The following is a 21,652-nucleotide window of genomic DNA, read 5'->3' as shown; positions in this document are numbered from 1 at the left end:
TGAAGGGCATCTCCATCTCGTGTGTGTCACCTGCATATCTGATGTAGGAAAAGAGATGAGGGAAATTGAGTGTCCTGTGAATATGTTTACATATATTTAAAAAAGAAAAAAATATTTCACCTTTATTTAACCAGGTAGGCAAGTTGAGAACAAGTTCTCATTTACAACTGCGACTTGGCCAATACAAAGCAAAGCAGTTCGACACATATAACAACACAGAGTTACACATGGTGTAAAACAAACATACAGTCAATAATAGAGTTGAAAAATAAGTCTATATACAATGTGAGCAAATGAGGTGAAATAAGGGAGGTAACGGCAATAAATAGGCCATGGTGGCGAAGTAAATACAATATAGCAATTAAAATACTGGAATGGTAGATTTGACAGTAGATGAGTGTGCAAAGTAGAAATACTGGGGTGCAAAGGAGCAAGATCAATAAATACAGTCAGGGAAGAGGTAGTTGTTTGGGCTATTCATAGCTATTTACAGTGATCTGTGAGTTGCTCTGACAGCTGGTGCTTAAAGCTAGTGAGGGAGATGTGTTTCCAGTTTCAGAGATTTTTGTAGTTCATTCCAGTCATTGGCAGCAGAGACCTGGAAGGAGAGGCGACCAAAGGACGAATTGGCTTTGGGGGTGACAAGTGAGATATGCCTGCTGGAACGCGTGCTATGGGTGGATGCAGCTATGGTGACCAGCGAGCAGAGATAAGGCGGGACTTTACCTAGCATGGTCTTGTAGATGACCTGGAGCCAGTGGGTTTGGCGACGAGTATGAAGCGAGGGCCAGCCAACGAGAGCGTACAGGTCGCAGTGGTGGGTAGTATATGGGGCTTTGGTGACAAAACAGATGGCACTGTGATAGACTGCATCCAATTTGTTGAGTTGGGTGTTGGAGGCTATTTTGTAAATGACATCGCCGAAGTCGAGGACCGGTAGGATGGTCAGTTTTACGAGGGTATGTTTGGCAGCATGAGTGAAGGATGCTTTGTTGCGAAATAGGAAGCCAATTCTAGATTTAACTTTGGATTGGAGATGTTTTATGTGAGTCTGGAAGGAGAGTTTACAGTCTAACCAGACACCTAGGTATTTGTAGTTGTCCACATATTCTAAGTCAGAACCATCCAGAGTAGTGATGCTGGACGGGCAGGCAGCTGCAGGCAGCGATCGGTTGAAGAGCATGCATTTAGTTTTACTAGCATTTAAGAGCAGTTGGAGGCCACGGAAGGAGAGTTGTATGGCATTGAAGCACGTCTGGAGAGTTGTTAACACAATGAAGTATACAGCCCTCAGATTTGACACACTGAACTCTATCGGAGAAGTAGTTGGTGAACCAGGCGAGGCAATCATTTGAGAAACCAAGGCTGTTGAGTCTGCCGATGAGGATGTGGTGATTGATATAGTCGAAAGCCTTGGCCAGGTCAATGAATACGGCTGCACAGTATTATTTCTTATCAATGGCGGTTAAGATATCGTTTAGAACCTTGAGTGTGGCTGAGGTGCACCCATGACCAGCTCTGAACCCAGATTGCATAGTGGAGAAGGAATTCGAAATGGTCGGTGATCTGTTTGTTAACTTGGCTTTCGAAAGACCTTAGAAAGGCAGGGTAGGATAGATATAGGTCTGTAGCAGTTTGGGTCAAGAGTGTCCCCATCTTTGAAGAGTGGGATGACCGCAGCTGCTTTACAATCTTTGGGAATCTCAGATGACACGAGAGGTTGAACAGGCTAGTAATAGGGGTTGCCATAATTTCAGCAGATCATTTTTAGAAAGAAAGGGTCCAGATTGATTTGTGGGGGTCCAGATTTGTGGGCGTCCAGATTTTGCAGCTCTTTCAGAATATCAGATGATTGGATTTGGGAGAAGGAGAAATGGGGAAGGCTTGGGCGAGTTGCTGTGGGGGGTGCAGTGCTGTTGACCGGGGTAGGGGTGGCCAAGTGGAAAGCATGGCCAGACGTAGAAAAATGTTTTTTGAAATTCTCAATTATTGTGGATTTATTGGTGGTGACAGAGTTTCCTATCCTCAGTGCAGTGGGCGGCTGGGAGGAGGTGCTCTTGTTCTCCATGGACTTTACACTGTCCCAGAACGTTTTTGAGTTTGTGTTGCAGGAAACAAATTTCTGCTTGAAAAAGCTAGCCTTGGCTTTTTTAACTGCCTGTGTATATTGGTTTTTAACTTCCCTAAAAAGTTGCATTTGACGGGGGTTGTTCGATGCTAATGCAGAACGCCATAAGATGTTTTTGTGTTGGTTAAGGGCAGTCAGGTCTGGAGAGAACCAAGGGCTTTATCTGTTCTTGGTTCTAAATTTCTTGAATGGGACATGCTTATTTAAGATGGTGAGGAAGGCATTTAACAAAAAAAACCTGGCATCCTCTACTGACGGGATGAGGTTGATATCAAATCAAAATATAATGTATTTATATAGCCCTTCGTACATCAGCTGATATCTCAAAGTGCTGTACAGAAACCCAGCCTAAAACCCCAAACAGCAAGCAATGCAGGTGTAGAAGCACGGTGGCTAGGAAAAACTCACTAGAAAGGCCAACACCTAAGAAGAAACCTAAAGAGGAACCAGGCTATGAGAGGTGGCCAGTCCTCTTCTGGCTGTGCCGGGTGGAGATTATAACAGAACATGGCCAAGATGTTCAAATGTTCATAAATGACCGGCATGGTCAAATAATAATAATCACAGGCAGAACCGTTGAAACTGGAGCAAAAGCACGGCCAGGTGGACTGGGGACAGCAAGGAGTCATCATGCCAGGTAGTCCTGAGGCATGGTCCTAGGACTCAGGTCCTCCGAGAGAAAGAAAGAGAGAATTAGAGAGAGCATACTTAAATTCACACAGGACACCGGATAAGACAGGAGAAGTACTCCAGATATAACAAACTGCCCCTTGCCCCCCGACACAAACTACTGCAGCATAAATACTGGAGGCTGAGACAGGAGGGGTCAGGAGACACTGTGGCCCCATCCGATGATACCCCCGGACAGGGCCAAACAGGAAGGATATAACCCCACACACTTTGCCAAAGCACAGCCCCCACACCACTAGAGGGATATCTTCAACCACCAACTTACCATCCTGAGACAAGGCCGAGTATAGCCCACATAGATCTCTGCCACGGCACAACCCAAGGGGGGGTGCCAACCCAGATAGGAAGATCACATCAGTGACTCAACCCACTCAAGTGACGCATCCCTCCTAGGGACGGCATGAAAGAGCACCAGTAAGCCAGTGACTCAGTCCCTGTATTAGGGTTAGAGGCAGAGAATCCCAGTGGAAAGAGGGGAACCGGCCAGGCAGAGACAGCAAGGGCGGTTCGTTGCTCCAGAGCCTTTCCGTTCACCTTCACACTCCTGGGCCAGACTACACTCAATCATATGACCCACTGAAGAGATGAGTCTTCAGTAAAGACTTAAAGGTTGAGACCGAGTTTGCGTCTCTCACATGGGTAGGCAGACCATTCCATAAAAATGGAGCTCTATTGGGGAAAGCCCTGCCTCCAGCTGTTTGTTTAGAAATTCTAGGGACAATTAGGAGGCCTGCGTCTTGTGACCGTAGCGTATGTGTAGGTATGTACGGCAGGACCAAATCAGAGAGATAGGTAGGAGCAAGCCCATGAAATGCTTTGTAGGTTAGCAGTGTAGGGATGCTAGCACTGGAGTAATATGATCACATTTTTTTGTTCTAGTCAGGATTCTAGCAGCCGTATTTAGCATTAACTGAGGTTTATTTAGTACTTTATTCGGGTAGCCGGAAAGTACAGCATTGCAGTAGTCTAACCTAGAAGTAACAAAAGCATGGATACATTTTTCTTCATCATTTTTAGACAGAAAGTTTCTGATTATTGCAATGTTACGTAGATGGAAAAAAGCTGTCGTTGAAACAGTCTTGATATGTTCGTAAAAAGAGAGATTCGGGTCCAGAGTAACGCCGAGGTCCTTCACAGTTTTATTTGAGACGACTGTACAACCATTAAGATTAATTGTCAGATTCAACAGAAGATCTCTTTATCCTCCCAGGATACCCGGTCCAGGTGGATTAGAAAGGCCTGTTCGTTGAAGTGTTTCAGGGAGCGTTTAATAGTGATGAGTGGAGATTGTTTGACCGCTGACCCATTACGGATGCAGGCAATGAGGTAGCGATCGCTGAGATCTTGGTTGAAAACAGGAGAGGTGTATTTATAGGGCAAGTTGGTTAGGATGACATCTATGAGGGTGCCCGTGTTTACGGCTTTGGGGTTGTACCTGCTTAGGTCCATTGATAATTTGTGTGAGATTGAGGGCATCAAGCTTAGCTTGTAGGATGGCCAGGTTGTTAAGCATGTCACAGTTTAGGTCACCTAGCAGCATGAGCTCTGAAGATAGATGGGGGGGCAATCAGTTCACATATAGTATCCAGAGCACAGCTGGGGGCAGAGGGCGGTCTATAGCAGGCGGCAATGGTGAGAGACTTATTTTTAGAGAGGTGGATTTTTAAAAGTAGAAGTTCAAATTGTTTGGGTACAGACCTGGATAGTAGGACAGAACTATGCAGGCTATCTCTGCAGTAGATTGCAACACGCCCCCCTTTGGCCGTTCTATCTTGTCTGAAAATGTTGTAGTTAGGGATGGAGATTTCAGAGTTATTGGTGGTCTTCCTAAGCCAGGATTCAGACATGGCTAAGACATCCAGGTTGGCAGAATGTGCCAAAGCAGTGAATAAAACTTCTAAAGGCTTCTAATGTTAACATACATGAAACCAAGGCTTTTACAGTTACAGAATGCATCAAAAAAGTCATCCACTCCAAAGAAGTCATCCACTCCTATTCCAGGGCCTGGATTCACCTCTACATCGCTAGAGAAACAGAGGAGTAGGAGGATAAGGATACGGCTAAAAGCCATGAGAATTGGACATCTAGGACACCCGGAACAAAGAGTTAAAGGAGTAGGTTTCTGGGGGCGATAAAATAGATTCAAGGTATAGTGTACAGACAAATGTATGGTAGGATGTGAATACAGTAGAGGTAAACCTAGGCATTGAGTGATGATGAAAGAGATATTGTCTCTAGAAACATAATTGAAACCAGGTGATGTCATCGCATGTGTGGGTGGTGGAACTTAATGGTTGGATACGGTATAATGAGCAGGGCTAGAAGCTCTACAGTGAAATAAGCCAATAAACACTAACCAGAACAGCAATGGACAAGGCATATTGACATTAAGGAGAGGCATGCTTAGCCGAGTGATCATAAGGGTCCAGTGAGTAGTGATGTTGGTTGGAGTAACAGTGATTCAGACAGCTAGCCGAGCCATGGGTAGCAAGCTAGCAGAAGATGGAGGTCTGTTTTTAGCCACCCCATGCGTTTCCGTCGGTAGATTAGTGGGTTCCGTGTGGTAGAGGGGACCAATCCAATTGTCAAAATAGTTATAGTGGCCCAAGAAGATTGTTCGATGGACCTGTTCAGATAGCAGCCGATATGCTCATGACAGCTAACGATTAGCGGGCCGCAGTTAGCAGATGGGTGTTCAGGTTACGTCGCGATGGAGGGGCCAGTTGAATAACTCCCTCGGACAGATAACGTCGGTATTCCAGTCGTGAAGGCCCGGTGGGGCTCCACATCGGCAGTAAAACGGGTCCGGATAGGTGATTGTAGCCCAGGAGTGGCTGATGGAACTCTTCAGCTGGCTAGCTCCGGGATAATTGGTGTTTTCTCCGGAATCGAGGTTAGCCAATAGTCACTCGGATAGCAGCTAGATCCAGCTGCAAGATCCAGGTGTAAATGTCCAGAGCTTGCGGTAGAAATCCGGGGATATGGAGAGAAAATAGGTCTGGTATGCTATGGTCTGAGTCACGTTGTACAAAACTGGCGATACCTTTCTGAGCTAAAGGATAGCTGATGACCCCTAGCCGTGGTGAGCTGAATACTAACGTTAGCTAGTGAGCTGCCTAACTCCTGGCTAGCTTCTGTTGTGGATTTCGGATACGAGGTGAATAATACTTTTGGGAAAAAAACAGATCCTCACCACATTTGGTGAGGCGGGTTGCAGGAGAGTGTTTTGAAGTTGAGTTTTTAGAAAAAATATATAAAAAAATATGCGAAGAAAAAGACAAAAAGATACAAAACATATATACACAGGACAAGACGAGGACAGAAGACGTCTGACTGCTACGCCATCTTGGAACCCTTGAAGAAGATATAGAAATAGAATATAAACGCAATAGAAGCGTTGTTTCTTGTACTATTGTCTTTAGAGGACTGTTTCACTTTAATGTCCTTTTTCTTCTGTCCTTATTTTGTCTTTCTTTTCTTCTGTTAACTAGATATTCTTTGTTATTCTTTGTTAGCTAGCTAGCTTCTTCCAGGAGAGTCCCTAGCAACAATATGTACTGTACATGTGTGTATGTGCATATATATCTTGGACTATATATATATATATTTTTTCTATATTATCATTATTGTGTTTTGTGGTTGAGGGGTATATTATTGTAAAACAATATTTGGAAGTTGACCAAATATTTTGGTAGCCTGTATTTGATTTGATAGTCTGTATTTGAAATATTGCGAAAGGCCTGTTTTGTCTGCATGCTGTTTGTTCACTGACAGCTTTGCCGGTCGTTCCCGACTGCAGGCTATTAATTGTTATTGGGCTACAATCCACAGCTAGGCTATTCATCTCTGTGGCTAAATTATAGGACTTCTCATGGTGTAGTAGGCTATTCTGAATTTGATGTATTTCTGAACAGACAGCTGTGATTCCATAACCATAAAATGTATTTCAATTTATCAGGCGTGCTGCAGTATATTTACAACCCTTCACGTGGCTATTATTCCATAAGGAAATAAATCAAATTGTATGTCACATGCGTCAAATACAACCTCACAGTGAAATTCTCATGTACAAGCCCTTAACCAACAATGCAGTTCTAAGGGGGGAAAATGTGTTAAAGTATTTGTTAAAAAATGAATAAATAAAATAACAAATAATTAAGGTGCAACAATAAAATAACAGTAGAGAGGCTATATACAGGGGGCACTGGTATATAGTCAATGTATTGGGGCACCAGTTAGTCAAGGTAATATGTACATGTAGGTAGAGGTAAAGTGACTGCATGGATAATAAACAGAGATTAGCAACAGTGTGAAAATGGGGGAAGGGGTGGGGACAATGCAAATAGTCTGGGTAGCCATTTGATTAGCTGTTCAGGAGTGTTATGGCTTAGGGGTATAATCTGTTGTGGTAGCCGTGCGGTAGCAGAGAGACAAGTCAATGACTAGGGTGGATGGAGTCTTTGACAATTTTTTGGCCTTCCTCTGACACTTCCTAGTATAGAGGTCCTGGATGGCAGGAACCTTGGTCTTAGTGATGTACTGGGCAATAAGCATTACCCTCTGTAGTGTCTTGCGGTCAGAGGCTGAGCAGTTGCCATACCAGGCGGTGATGCAATTAGTCAGGATGCTCTCGACGGTGCAGCTGTGGAACTTTTTGAGGATCTGAGGACCAATGCCAAATCTTTTCAGTCTCCTGAGGTGGGAATAGGCATTGTTGGGCCTCTTCATGACTGTCTTGGTGTGTTTGGACCATGTTAGTTTGTGGGTGATGTGGATGCCAAGGAACTTGAAGAGCTCAACCTGCTCCACTACAGCCCCGTCGATAATAAGGGGGCTGTGCTCGGTCCTCCTTTTCTGTAGTCCACAATCATCTCATTTGTCTTGATCAAGTTGAGGGAGAGGTTGTTATCCTGGCACCACACTGCCGGGTCTCTTACCACTGCCAGGTCTCCCTATAGGCTATCATCGTTGTCAGTGATCAGGCCTACCACTGTTGTGTCGTTGGCAAACTTAATGATGGTGTTGGAGTCGTGCTTGGCCATGTAGTCATGGGTGAACAGGGAGTACAGGAGGGTGACTGAGCATGCCCCCTGAGGGGCCCCTGTGTTATGGATCAGTGTGGCAGATGTTTTGCTACCCGTACCACCTGGGAGCGGTCCATCAGGAAGTCCAGGATCCAGTTGCAGAGTAAGGTGTTTAGTCCCATGGTCCTTAGCTTAGTGATGAGCTTTGAGGGCACTATGGTGTTGAATGCTGAGCTGTAGTCAATAAATAGCATTCTCACGTCGATGTTCCTTTTGTCCAGGTGGGAATGGGCGGTGTGGAGTACAATTGAGATTGCATCATCTGTGGATCGGTTGGGGCGGTATGCTAATTGGAGTGGGTCTAGGGTTTCTGGGATAATGATGGTGTTGTGAGCCATGACCAGCCTTTCAAAGCACTTAATGGCTACAGATCTGAGTTCTACGGGTCGGTAGTCATTTAGGCAGGTTACCTTGGTGTTCTTGGGCACAAGGACTATGATGGTCTGCTTAAAACTTCTTATATGACAACAGCCAGTGAAAGTGCAGAGCGCCAAATTCAAACAACAGAAATCTCATAATTAAAATTCCTTAAACATACATGTATCTTATACCATTTTAAAGGTAATCTTGTTATTAATCCCACCAAAGTGTCCAATTTCAAATTGGCCTTACAGCGAAAGCACCACAGACGATTATGTTAGGTCATAGCCAAGCCACAGAAAAACACAGCCATTTTTCCAGCCAAAGGAGGAGTCACAAAAAGTACAAATAGAGATAAAATTAATCACTAACCTTTGATGATCTTCATCAGATGACACTCACAGGACTTCATGTTACACAATACATGTATATTTTGTTCGATAAAGTGCATGTTTATATAAAGAAAATCTCAGTATACATTGGCATGTTATGTTCACTAGTTCCGAAAACATCCGGTGATACTGCAGAGAGCCACATCATTTTACAGAAATACTCATTATAAATGTTGATGAAAATACAATTGTTAGACTTGGAAATATAGATACACTTCTCCTTAATGCAACCACTGTGTCAGATTTCAAAAAAGCTTTACGGAAAAAGCAAACAATGCAATTATCTGAGTACAGCTTTCAGACAACAAAGCAGCCAAAAAGATATCCGCCATATTGGGTAGTCAACATTAGTCATAAATAGCATTATAAATATTCACTTACCTTTGATGATCTTCATCAGAATGCACACCCAGGAATCCCAGTTTCACATTAAATGTTTGATTTGTTCAAATTTTGTCCAAAGAGCTACTTTTTAGAGTTGTTTTCCCCCCCTCTGGTTGCACATTTAATTAGGTCAAATGGATTTAAGTTTCCCTGCATTATAGTCCCTGGCTGCTAGGAGTGCCACATCTGGATGAGCATTTACTTGTTTGCTTATGGCCTTATACAGCTCGTCTTAGTGCCAGCATCGGTTTGTGGTGGTAAATAGACAGCCACGAAAAATATAGATGAAAACTCTCTTGGTAAATAGTGTGGTCTTGTTGGGCCTCTTCACGACTGTCTTGGTGTGTTTGGACCATGTTAGTTTGTTGGTGATGTGGGTGCCAAGGAACTTGAAGCGCTCAACCTGCTCCACTACAGCCCCGTCGATGATAAGGGGGCTGTGCTCGGTCCTCCTTTTTCTGTAGTCCACAATCATCTGCTTTGTCTTGATCAGGTTGAGGGAGAGGTTGTTAATGCTAATCATGAGATACTCTTCCTTAGGCGAGCAAAACCTTGAGACTTCCTTAATATTAGATGTGTATTTTTGTGCTTTTATTTACAAATACACACAGACCGCTACCCCTTGTCATACCGGATGTAGCTGTTCTATTTTACTGATGGACCGAAACCCCCGTCAGCTGTATGTTATCCATGTCGTCGTTCAGCAACGACTCAGTGAAACATAAGATATTACAGTTTTTAATGTCCTGTTGGTAGGATAATCTTGATCGGAGCTCATCCATTTTGTTGTCCAATGATTTAACGTTGGCTAATAGGACTGATGGTAGAGGGGGAATTACTCACTCGCTGTCAGATACTTACAAGGCACCCCAACTTACGTCCCCGATATCTATGTCTCTTCATGTGAATAAAGGGGATTTGGCCCTTGCCGGGTGTCTGAAGTAAATCGAGTCCGACTCGTTAAAGAAAAATTACTAGTCCAGTACAAGGTGAATAATTGCTGTCCTGATATCCAGAAGCTCTTTTCGGTCATAAGAGATGGTGGCAGAAACATTCTGTACAAAATAAGTTACAAATAACACGAAAAAACACACACAATAGCACAATTGGTTAGCTACTGTTTTATGGTCTCCTATCTCTTCCTGCACCAACGCAGGAGAGAATACATAATTGGTCGTAATTTGTTGCCACAAACCTTAACCCTAACCACACTGGTAATCTTATTCCTAACCTTAAATTAAGACCCAATATATAATTTTAGTTTTCTTAAATGTTTATGATGGCCAGTTTTGACTTTGTGGCTGTGGTAACTAGTGACAACTCAGTGCTGCCTGCTTCTTCTTCTTCTGTGGATGTCAACCGCCAGTAAACTATAAAGTTGCATTACCGCCACCTACTGTACCGGAGCGCCCCCACAGCCCTCATGTGTACTGGAATCATACCTTAATAATGGATCAATAGAAGTAAAAAGAAGGGCTCCTGCAGATGTAATGCCCTTTATCAGAAAAGCAGGTTTTAGGGCCTTTAAGAGTGAAAATGTATTTTCCACATTCCCTCTTTGTTTAAATTATTTTGAAAATTATATTGCAAAACAAAACTTTCAGGTAAAACAAGAATACTTTAAATAAATACACATAAAAACATAAAAATAAGCAGGGCAATTGGATTTACTCAGAATAAAATCGAATTATGATTCAAGATGTCGTTATTTTTGTTATTAACTAGGGATGATGTTTTAACTAGATGATTGAATTTGATCTGAAATTTGTAATTTTGGTATAGATTTCTGGAATTTTTGTTTTTGTATATGTATTTGACAAAAAAATATATATATATTTCAATTGTCTTGCCATCATTGCAATAGTATCATATTACAATATGGATTTCCCTCCTTTTAGTTTTCGTATCCAGTAGTGGGTTGCAATACACCTTTTCAGAATGTAGTCTGTCCTAAAACCCCACCGAAGAAGATATTGTTCAATGTGGTTGTAAAGTGAAAGGTCTTTGCTGGAGCTATACCACACGTTCAGTTATAAAAATATTTGGCTATACTGCGTAAGATATCTATGGTACTCCTGTGCCACACTCTGGCTGGCTGATGCGCTGCTCCTTCTGAAAAGTAGACACACATGTCGACTGAGCATGCTCCATCTGGGCTGTGCAGAAGGAACCAATAGAACAGCAGCTATTGTCACATGACCGTGGCTGAACGTGTGCGCCGGGTGGGGAAAGGAAGGGGAAGCAGTGTACTTTGGCTCGGTTCTTTTTCCCTGCCCCCCGTCTTACTCTCGGTCAACAACTAAGGCCATCGAGAAAGCAGGTATGAAGCTACTCTATTTTTCTAAACTTTTTCAAGGGCCTTGTTCTCGATCTTACTTGCATTTGCTGTACTTTGTGTGTTTTGCTAGTAGTTTGAGATTTGTTTGTTTTGTTTTTCTCAACCTTTTTACCTTTTTTTTGTGAGTGTGATTTACGGATTTGAAGGTTGGATTCTTACAGTACAGCATCATTTGTAGAAATACTAAGGGGGCTAGTGAGTTCTGTCTATTCATTAATCACTCTCACACTGGCCTCATTTACCCCTACCATTCTTTTACATGATGTGCTTATCCAGAACAATTTACAGGAGGTTAATTTGGGATTAAGTGCCTTGCTCCATAGCACATCAACAGCTGTTTCACCTAGTTGGCTTGGGGATTCAAACCAGCAACCTTCCAGCTACTGGCCCCACGCTCTTAACCATTCATGCCTTCACGCTCTTCCACTTAATGGTACTAACAGCTGTAATCTTTTAGGTGACGATTTTGGTGTGGAGAGGCCAGAGCATTCCTCCAGGACAGCCATGGAGCGCAGGGGAGTCAGTCAGGAATCAGAGGCAGGGAAAAGACATCCTAACCCCCGCTCTGTGACACCCACAGGGGCCAAGGGGAAGAAGGCTCTGAGTGCTAAATCGCACGTGAACAAGAAATCCAAAGCTAAGATGACATCTGTTCACGGCTCAGTCGCTGGGTCCAATGGTTTTATTCTGCATAAAAAACAAGCGAGGGCAACCCCTCGAAGGAAAGGTGGTTCACCCCATGGACGAAGCAAAACCCCTCCAACTCCTGCAGACAGTGGTAGAGAAGCTGTTATAGCAGGGATCTCAGATGTACAAACTCCTAGTTATCCATGTCTGGACCCTGCCCCAACATCCAGTACACAGTGTGCATGGAAGACTATGGGCAAACCTGCCTGCAATCCAGCAGCACTGAAGGTAATGTTCATCCAACCCCAGTCCGTGATGTTTAATGCTTTTAAATGACTGGTGTCTGAACTCATAAGTCTCTTGTGAAGCGTTTAAGCAGGGACGGAGCAGAGTCGAGCATGGAAGTCTTGGGGATGGAAAAGACAATGGCACCTTCCCACATCAAGCTACCTCCGAGCTGTAAAGGAAACAGGGTTGTCTCTACCAAGTCACAGCCAGGTTAGTCTGCCTTGCTGGTAAGACTGTTCTTCTATCTAAACTGTCTCATATCTCCACTCTATGTAGTGATGGCACTTGTAGTTAGTTGGCACCTGTACTAAGTTGGGACTAGTTATGACATACTGTACTTGCCTGCTTGGACCACCTTCTGCCACATCACCGTCCCGATGTATCTGCAGGGTCTAGGAAGAGGAAGAGGAAGATGGGAATGTATAACTTTGTCCCTAAGAAAAAATCAAAGGTGTTGAAGGTCAGAGACCCATCTACTCTATTGTAAAGATTTGTGTAGAAATGATGAACTTTGTTTCGCTCTAATAGTGTCTGAATGATTATCCTCTTCTCCCTGCAGAAAGAGAGCTCATTTGTAAAGGCAGGGCAAGAAAGCGGCAGAGAGAAGAGAGTAGACCTGACGCACAGAGAGATTTGTGAAGTAAAAGAAAGCCAAGCACTGTTAGCCGAGCAGTGTGAAGAAAAGGCCACTGACTTAAGCAAAGGAAACAAAATGGAGGAAGAGGACAGCTGCAGTAAGCAGGAATACACTGAATTGACTTTAGAATCTCTGGATCTGAAAGCCCAAGAGGAGCTGTTCTCTCCTTCTCTCTCAGGTAAGTTTACCCTGAGATTGTTTACACATTTCGTCATAAGTTATTAAATGATTATTGTACAATACTATGCTGTACATTCAATCTGTTTTGTTGATCTGGATGTGTTATTTTGCAGGCTTTCCAGCTGATGGTGAGGTGACAGAGACAGACCTGTCTGAGGAGCTCCCTCTGTGCTGCTGTCGCATGGAGACCCCATGCAGTGGGGAGAGCCTGTCCCAGACTGAGCACACCTGCATGGCCACAGAGAGTGTGGATGGCCTGGTAAAGCTGACCTGCTCCGAAGCGAACTTTCCCTAGTCTTGCGCTCCAGATTTCCTCCCCAAAGTTTGAAGTAGCCTTGGGATGAAGTTAACCGTTCCCAGCCTTTGTGTGTTGCGCTAATGTCTAAACAACCCTTATTTCTCTGTTTTTTTCTTCTTCTATCAATCCCTCCATTCATCTCTTCACTACAGGTGAGTCGGTGTCAGAGGAATGTGCTGAAGCATGAGATGATGCGTCCCTCCAACACAGTGCATCTGCTGGTTTTGTGTGAGGACCACAGAGCCGGCATGGTCAAGCACCAGTGCTGCCCTGGCTGTGGCCTCTTCTGCAGGGCGGTAAGTGGAGGGATGCAGCAAGGATCAACCAAAATAGACCTGACTGACTGGTCACACCAGTCGCATTGCTTTATGATGCATGTTGGTTGTTCATTCTTAACATTCCTTTGCCTTTTTAATATCTGACTATTTAATGTATGTTATGCAGGGGAGCTTCATGGAGTGCAGACCGTATGGCAGCATCTCTCACCGTTTCCACCGTGGCTGTGCATCAGTCATCAAGGCCCAGAGCTTCTGTCCCCACTGTGGAGAGGATGCCACCGGGGCCCAGGAAGTCACTGTCCCCAAAGCTGAACCTGTACTTCCTTCTGTGCCAGCTGTTCCTGCTGTTTACCCTGTGGCCCTTCTTCCCGTTGTGTCCACCAGGCCACTCATTCACAGGGCAAAGAAGACCACTGAGCTTGAGAGGAGTCTGGACACCTCCCCCAACAAGCAGTTTAGGCTTGACTCTTCCATTCTCAATATTATCTCTCTTGTATCTTTTTCTCTTTGCTATTTAGGTTCATATGTAATGCTAATGATTGCTGTATGCTGTTTTGCACTAGCCTGAAGAGGGAGATGTTAGGTGATGGAGAGGAACCAGCTAAAACGTCACTGGAGAGCATCCTAATGGCCCTGGATGATGAAAAGTAAAGTTACAAGGGGGCTGTTTTTAAAGTCATTCCTTATTAAAAGTTTAACAATTTGGATGAGATAATACTATATTATACACAAAGCAGGTCATTATTGTTTCATGTCAATGATGAATATAATATCACTCTTACAGATGCTGATACAACCCCCCCACCCTCTCTCTTTTGTGTATAGTATGAGGCCGAAGAAAGTAAAGTATCACACAAAGCAGCTGTACATCTCTGCCCATCACGGAGAGCTCCAGAAAGTCATCCATCTACTGGGTATGTACACACCACATCTCCACTTTATAAGCCTAGTTACTTCCTACATGGAGGCAGCTCTTCTAATATTTTAACTTCAATGAAAAAGATCACAATAACTTACTGATTTATTTTCATGAGTGATATTATATGATCTACTTTGGTGTCCCCGAGGAGAAAGTTGTCAACATGACTCAGGGTAATTAACATCTTTGTTCCAGTGGATGGAAAAGACCCCAACTACCTGATGTACAGCCAGAACAAGAGGACCCCTCTACATGCTGCAGCATCTGAAGGACACCAGGAGGTCTGTCACATGCTCGTCCAGGTGAGGAGATGTACTCTGACATGTAGCAGGTATTGGCTATCTTTTCACAATATAATCACTTGGTGTACAAGTGTGGCAGATGGCTAAGTTAGCTTCGCTACTACATGCCTTCAGAGATTTGAAGTACTGTCCCCCACAACAAGAACATGTCTTTGCTTTTCTGGGTCAGTATTGATGGTGCTTCTTGAGAATGTTGTGTTTACTGTGCAGAGGGTTCATGTTTTGCGTCCCAAACGGACAGAATTTCCACTCTGTTATACTGTGTAAGTATACATGGGTGAAAGGTTTCGCATTCTCTATCCCCCCTAGGCTGGAGCTAACCTGGACATGTTTGATGAGGAGCAGAGAACCCCCCTGATGAATGCCTGCGAGAACAACCATCTGGACACAGTCAAGTACCTGCTGAGGGCCGGGGCAGCGCTCAGCCATAAGGTCAGTGTGTGGAGCATAGTGTATTGATCACCCCATGGATAGCCATGATCTTCTGTTAACCCAACCAGCATTGTTACCGTTCATATAATCTCCTGTGGGCAGATTCTGTGTGAAGACCAAGTGCGTAAGATCCGAACAACATTAGTTCTGTTGTTTTTTTTTTTGTCACTGGTTATTTGGACGTATTAGGATTAGGGAAGACGTGCGAAGCAGTTTAAGCACCGTGTGCCCACGCTGGGGGGTTCTTTTTGTGAGAGTGGAGACTTCGTTTTTGCCGGAACTCTCAATTTCTTACACATATGAGCACAGAAATGAATCATGCAGCAGCTGTCCAAATTATGTTAAATGGCTGAGACCTTTGCTAAATGGGCTGGTTTCTGGTGGAAAGTGATCAAAATGTTTTAAGTCCATGACACGCACATGTCTAAAACTATTAACCAGATACTGTAGCAGCTCAAGATCTGTGCTTCTTTAAATAGTTATTTAGAAAAAGACTGACTGACATTTTCATCTTCTCCTGTCAGGATATCAAGGGCTCAACCTGTCTGCATCTGGCTGCTAAACTTGGACATTACGATGTAGTTCAACATCTCCTGTCCAAGGCATCCAAGCTGGTCAACTGTCAGGTATGTACAGATCCATGCCCTGCTCCCTCTTCTACTGACAGGTCCTGTTGACATTTTAACTGCTTCATTCAAACCTCCATTCTTTCATCCATCCATAATTCATGTGTACTCTCAGCAAGTGTTTGGCAGGATGAGTTGGAGGTCAGTGCTGTTGGAAGTCAGCCCAGTTCAACAGTGCCTATTAGGGTATTAAATATGTTGTGGGTAGTATTAAATGGATTGTAATACTCCTGACCTTAACAGGAAAGTTAGACTGAGATGATCATGATTCCAGGGGATTTACCATGTTTTGCCTTTCATTTTAATGCCTACAAACTGTTAGTAAAGTTAAGCCTTTTCACATACATGTACAATAAAGGAATCTAAAGCCACCTTTTATATCCATTGGTAGAAGCATACCTCCAATATTCAAATAGGCAACAGAATTCAAAGCAACGATTGGTTGTGCTTGGTTTCAGGATGACGGTGGGTGGACCCCCATCACCTGGGCTATAGAGTACAAGCACAGAGAGCTGGTCCTACTGCTACTCTCCAGAGGGGCTGATGTTAACATCCGAGACAAGGTCAGTACTGTATAGGATGCATACTGTTCATCCTACTGTACATCTCATCGCAACACCTTACACCTACCTTCTGTTCTCACACTTGTTACAGCCTGGGGAGGGGAGGCTAGACACAGGCACGGTTCCAGTACTCACTGACATGTGGGATGGATCCCATGGGGTGCATGTGTTTCACCTACAGTATATGGTGTAATCTAAGTTAAAGGGATACTTTGGAATGTCACCTTGGGAGCACACTTACTCGTCCCCTTACTTTCTTGAGGAAGGAACGACTTTGAAAACTATTGAAAAAAGAGAACATATCAACTGGTCTGTATAAGGATAATTTATTCCTCAGACATTTGTATACCGTAGGTGACATACCTGTATATTGTTTCGTTTGACATAAATACCCCCCAAAAAAACATTTGTAACCTTTTTAATTATTATTATTTATTTATTTTATTCTCTGTGGTGTTTGGGGAAGGTATTCCTTCTGGCTATGTTTTCCATGTTGACCTATGACCCCTCTCTAGGAAGAGAACATTTGCCTCCACTGGGCAGCCCTGTCTGGCTCCAATGACATCGCTCAGATTCTACTTGATGCCAGATGTGACCTCCATGCAGTCAACGTCCATGGGGACTCAACTCTACACATCGCTGCCAGGGAGAATCAACTGGAATGTGTGACGTGAGTAGTACACCGGTCTCTGTTCTCCCAGAGCTGCAGCATGACACCAGACTGTTCTTGAACGATAGCCTATCCCACCTGGATATGTAGATAGGTTATCATAAGCGCACTAGCCTGCAATGAGCCCAGTTTTATATATATTCACACACTCACATACAGAGACTGTGACTGCTCTAGCCTGGCCAGTGGGGGGCAGGCATGCTGCTGAACCATAGCCTTGCTGGGGGTGTGAGAGATTCTAACCATATCCAGTATGTCTGCTCCTCCAGACTGCTTCTGTCCCAAGGAGCAGATGTGACCCTGAAGAACAGAGAGGGGGAGACTCCTCTGGACTGCTGTATCTACAACTCTAAGGTGTGGGTGTCCCTGAAAACTAATAAGAAGCTGACAGATGCCAGGAGAAGCAGGGACAGTCATAGAGAGAAGGTCCTTAGCAGGTAGAACAACATGGTCTAGCTTATGGAGGGAAGAGGGAACATGAAGAGGTCAAATACAATGTAATGACTGTATATGTGTTGATTATTTGTCATCCTCTCTGTCTTCTTCAGGGACATCTCTCGGGGATATGAGGCAGTCCCCATCACCTGTGTGAACGGGGTGGACAGTGACTCCTGTCCTGATAACTACAAATACGTCCCTGACAGCTGTGTTACCTCCCCAATTAATATAGACAAGGACATCACTCATTTACAGGTGAACCTCCAGTGCTCTGTGAAACACAGTCAATGTCCAATCCCATCTTGTTCTGCTTCATAAGTTACTGTGGGCCAGAACAAGTGACATACTTACTCTTGACAAGTGTTGTTTAATGAAGATCTCACTCCTCCTATTTCAGCATTGTGTATGTACAGATGACTGCTCTTCAAATACCTGCATGTGTGCCCAGCTCAGCCTGCGCTGTTGGTATGACAAAGTAAGTACATAACTACTTCAAGGCAAAGTTCACATTACAAGGCAAAGTTATTGCTTTCGTGTATTTCAAATGGACATTATGGACTCTTGCAGCTCCCATATATGATGTGTTAGCTGTGTTTATATTCATGTGTAAAGTGTGTTGCTTGTGGTTGCTCAGGAGGGGCGTCTGCCTCTGGAGTTCTGTCAGAAGGAGCCCCCGGTCCTGTTTGAGTGTAACCACGCCTGCTCCTGTTGGAGGAGTTGCAGGAACCGTGTGGTTCAGAATGGACTTAGGTAACAGAGCCCCCCTTACCCACCAGCATCCTATGTCTACCTTTTTTCTGTTGAATACAGTATTTCAGCCAAGCACGATAACATTAGTTTCAAATATGGCTTCAGTGTGACACTGCACAGTCATATCTGACAAATATATTTTTGTCTATTTCCTGTACCGTACTTGTTATCATTTAGTTGGACTGGATCTTGTCTTGTCTGTTTTCAGGGCTCGGCTGCAGCTCTATAAAACCCAGAGGATGGGCTGGGGTGTGAGGGCACTGCAGGATATTCCTCAAGGAACTTTCATTTGCGAGTGAGGCCCTGGATGTTATGGAAGACATGCTTGAATTCAAGCGTTTGGAAAAGTGCCTAACCATAACTAAAAATGTATTGTTTTAATTGTAGTTTCAGAATCGGGAAGAACACTTACAATGTATGTTTTTAGCATACAAATTACATGAGCCAATATTGATGTCATGAACAGATCATGTTAAAGCGGGAAGTATGTTTTTCATTTTAATGTTGTGGTTACACCGATTATATACAGCGGGATCTTTATTGTGCAGGTATGTGGGTGAAATTATTACTGATGCCGAGGCAGATGGCAGGGAAAATGACTCATTCCTCTTCACCCTGGACAATAAGGTGATTTTTAATTTTAAGTCTGAGAAACTCACATTTTTTTGGCCAATGGCGTATTCTGAAGTTGAGTGTAGTATTGTTACTGGAGCATGTTTGTACAGTGCTTTTTTTTTTCCCATACCAATGGGAGGTGCTGCAGAGCACACAATGCCACAGAGTCCGAGACAACATTATTTTGATACATGTTCCTCTTACAGCACTTCTCTAGTGTGTTTGCTCATAGTTTGCTTGTTGGCTATTTGTTACACTGAAACATGTACAATTTAATGACTGTATGCTACCGCCTCACAGGAGGGACCAACATGACAGCCTTTACTAATGTGTGATTCTATTAAATTCATTGAGTGAGTGATTGCTTCATCTACTGTCTTGCAGGTGGGTGATGTGCACTGTATTGATGCGCGACTCTTTGGCAACATTGGCCGGTTTATTAACCACCTGTGTGAACCTAACCTGCTAGCAGTCCGAGTGTTCACCATGCATCAGGACCTTCGGTTCCCACGCATTGCCTTCTTCTCCAGGAAGCCCATTCAGTCAGGCGATCAGATTGGGTGAGACGCATAAAACAATAATTACATAGATGGTGAATTTTCTATGTTGTATTAATGTCAGGCTATAGAATCAATCAAAATACTCTAGCAATAGGCTCCAGTACATGTGCATTGATGGCTACCCTGTGTTCCCCATTCAGGTTTGACTACGGTGATCACTTCTGGAAGGTCAAGAGCAAGTATTACAGCTGCCAGTGCTTCTCTCCAAGGTGTAGACACTCGTCAGCCGCTAGAGCCCAGAGCTTAGAGAGGGTGACCAGCCCAGCCCCAGCCCAACAGTCATGTGCCCATGCTGCCATAACACAATCATAACACCCCCATGCCACCTCGGTCCTCCCCCATCCATGGTGGGGATCTTTCTCTCCCTTATCACCACTATGACTCCTTTTTTAAATGTAGACTGATATGAAATGTCATTTTAATGGCTTTGCAGACAGAAATCAAATGCTAAGGGTAGCCTAGCCCTAGACTGTGACAAATGCTCACCTTTTCCATGTATCTTTTTTTAATTAAGTGTGCAATATAGTAATAAAGTGCATTATAAAACATTTAGTTGTTGGATTTGTTGATGGGTATTCCAGTTTACAAGGAATATGGGAGGAGCCAATGCCGATGAATAATGGCCTATAGTAGGATAATGTAAATATATTATTTTACCCATAATGTAATATGTCAATTATATAGTATCCTAGGGATTGAACACCTTTGACAGCAGTGATGACAGAGATACAGGTAGGCTATAGGCAGGTATTGAATTTGATGTTACTTCCACCCATTAAGCTATATATTTAAAGGCACTTGAAGCACCACACAAGACAATAAGCAGGCACGTAGTAAATTGTGTGTAAATTTTTGCATATTGAAAACTAACATGATACAAAGCAGATTACAGCTGAGTGTTTATGGTTTACCAAAGAATAATCTGCTGTAGCCTAGGCTACCCCTATGGCGCGATTTCAGTGCCTACAGAAATATTTTGGAATTTGTAATGCACCAATTGAATCATGGAATTTATCATTTTAACTGAAATGAATGAATATTGCGTTCAGTTTTAAACTTGAATTTAATATTCAAATTCAATATTTATATATTCAGTTTCAATATGGTAGATATTGCGTTCATTGTCTGTGTATCAAGTTTACAAGCTATCAAAGTTTATTAAACTTCTCGGACAAGTTCAATTTATGAATTCAATTTGTGCATTAAACATTCAAAATATGACATTCTAATTCAATGTCATAATGCAAATTCAAAATGATAATATTCAATTTCTGTTGCCACTGAAATTGCGCCATATATCCCAACATGTCCAACACCCATGATAAGCCAAAGCGCAATGTTACTTGAATGGGAGGGCGGATGCCCTCTGATGGAGAACAGAAAGCATATACATGTTCCAAAGTCTCAGCTTTCAGGAATGGGTCATAATGACATAGCCAAAGCAGTTCAAACGTTAGAGCCTAATTCATGGGCTTCCGAGTGGCGCAGCGGTCTAAGGGACTGCATCTCAGTGCATGAGGCGTCACTACAGGCCCTGGTTCTATCCCGGGGTGTATCACAACCGGCTGTGATGGTTTGCAAACTTGTTACAGACTTGCAATATCTACTGTATTTAAACTGAATATATAAATACTTAATTTGAGTATTAAATTAAATTGAAATGTAATGCAGTATTAATTCAGTTCAGTTTAAAATAATGAAATTAAAGTTACACTTATGAATTAAATTTGTTCATTAAACATTCAAAAAATATTGCATCCTAATTCAATATCCAAATAAAAATGCCAAATTATAAGATTCAAATATAGTTTCTGTTGGCACTGAAATTCTGCAGGTCATATTAAGACTATGTGAAGAGTTATAGACCTACAGTCAGTGTCCACATTTCATTTCACCCATCTCAAAAGTAGGCTACAGTTCCCTTGACGTGCCTCAGACCTATTTGAAGTCCCGGTCTTGTGACTGTCGAATTTGTATAGCGCCTCACAATCATCACACATAACATTGCCGGCACTGCTATCATATTTTTTTTACCACTTCACCACATTTTTCCCGAAAATTACTTTTTTGGCCCTCCCTTCTCTTTATTTTCA

At 43.2% G+C, this 21,652-nt stretch overlaps 1 protein-coding gene across 2 annotated transcripts; it reads left to right on the top strand.

The window, feature by feature from the left end:
- The first annotated feature begins 11,248 nt into the window (after nucleotides 1-11,248).
- ehmt1a (euchromatic histone-lysine N-methyltransferase 1a) lies at nucleotides 11,249-20,107 on the top strand. Of its 2 annotated transcripts, XM_064965374.1 has the most exons (23): nucleotides 11,250-11,358; nucleotides 11,834-12,291; nucleotides 12,372-12,501; nucleotides 12,681-12,751; nucleotides 12,851-13,106; nucleotides 13,222-13,367; nucleotides 13,559-13,702; nucleotides 13,851-14,137; nucleotides 14,248-14,331; nucleotides 14,510-14,598; nucleotides 14,799-14,905; nucleotides 15,215-15,337; nucleotides 15,862-15,963; nucleotides 16,422-16,526; nucleotides 17,042-17,196; nucleotides 17,466-17,633; nucleotides 17,745-17,889; nucleotides 18,032-18,109; nucleotides 18,269-18,384; nucleotides 18,593-18,679; nucleotides 18,933-19,011; nucleotides 19,384-19,559; nucleotides 19,700-20,107. In XM_064965374.1, the coding sequence occupies exons 2-23, from the start codon at nucleotides 11,881-11,883 to the stop codon at nucleotides 19,869-19,871; spliced, it is 3,231 nt and encodes a 1,076-aa protein (XP_064821446.1). In that variant the 5' UTR covers nucleotides 11,250-11,358; nucleotides 11,834-11,880; the 3' UTR covers nucleotides 19,872-20,107. The 2 variants fall into 2 exon arrangements, with proteins under 2 accessions (XP_064821454.1, XP_064821446.1); XM_064965382.1 differs by lacking the exons at nucleotides 19,384-19,559; nucleotides 19,700-20,107 and having other exon boundaries at nucleotides 11,249-11,358; nucleotides 18,593-18,731; nucleotides 18,933-19,014.
- Nucleotides 20,108-21,652: the final 1,545 nt, after the last annotated feature.

This window comes from Oncorhynchus masou, chromosome 1 (genome assembly GCF_036934945.1).
Source record: "Oncorhynchus masou masou isolate Uvic2021 chromosome 1, UVic_Omas_1.1, whole genome shotgun sequence".
In the NCBI taxonomy this organism is placed as follows: domain Eukaryota; kingdom Metazoa; phylum Chordata; class Actinopteri; order Salmoniformes; family Salmonidae; genus Oncorhynchus; species Oncorhynchus masou.
This window is presented reverse-complemented; position numbering and strand designations above follow the sequence as displayed.

What these genes read in the sequence shown, in the direction of transcription:
- ehmt1a (XM_064965374.1), top strand. Translation starts at nt 11,881, where the DNA reads ATGGAGCGCAGGGGAGTCAGTCAGGAATCAGAGGCAGGGAAAAGACAT. An exon ending in AATCAACTGGAATGTGTGAC is followed by an intron (nt 17,197 to 17,465) that starts GTGAGTAGTACA and finishes CTGCTCCTCCAG; the next exon opens with ACTGCTTCTGTCCCAAGGAG. An exon ending in TCTTCACCCTGGACAATAAG is followed by an intron (nt 19,012 to 19,383) that starts GTGATTTTTAAT and finishes ACTGTCTTGCAG; the next exon opens with GTGGGTGATGTGCACTGTAT.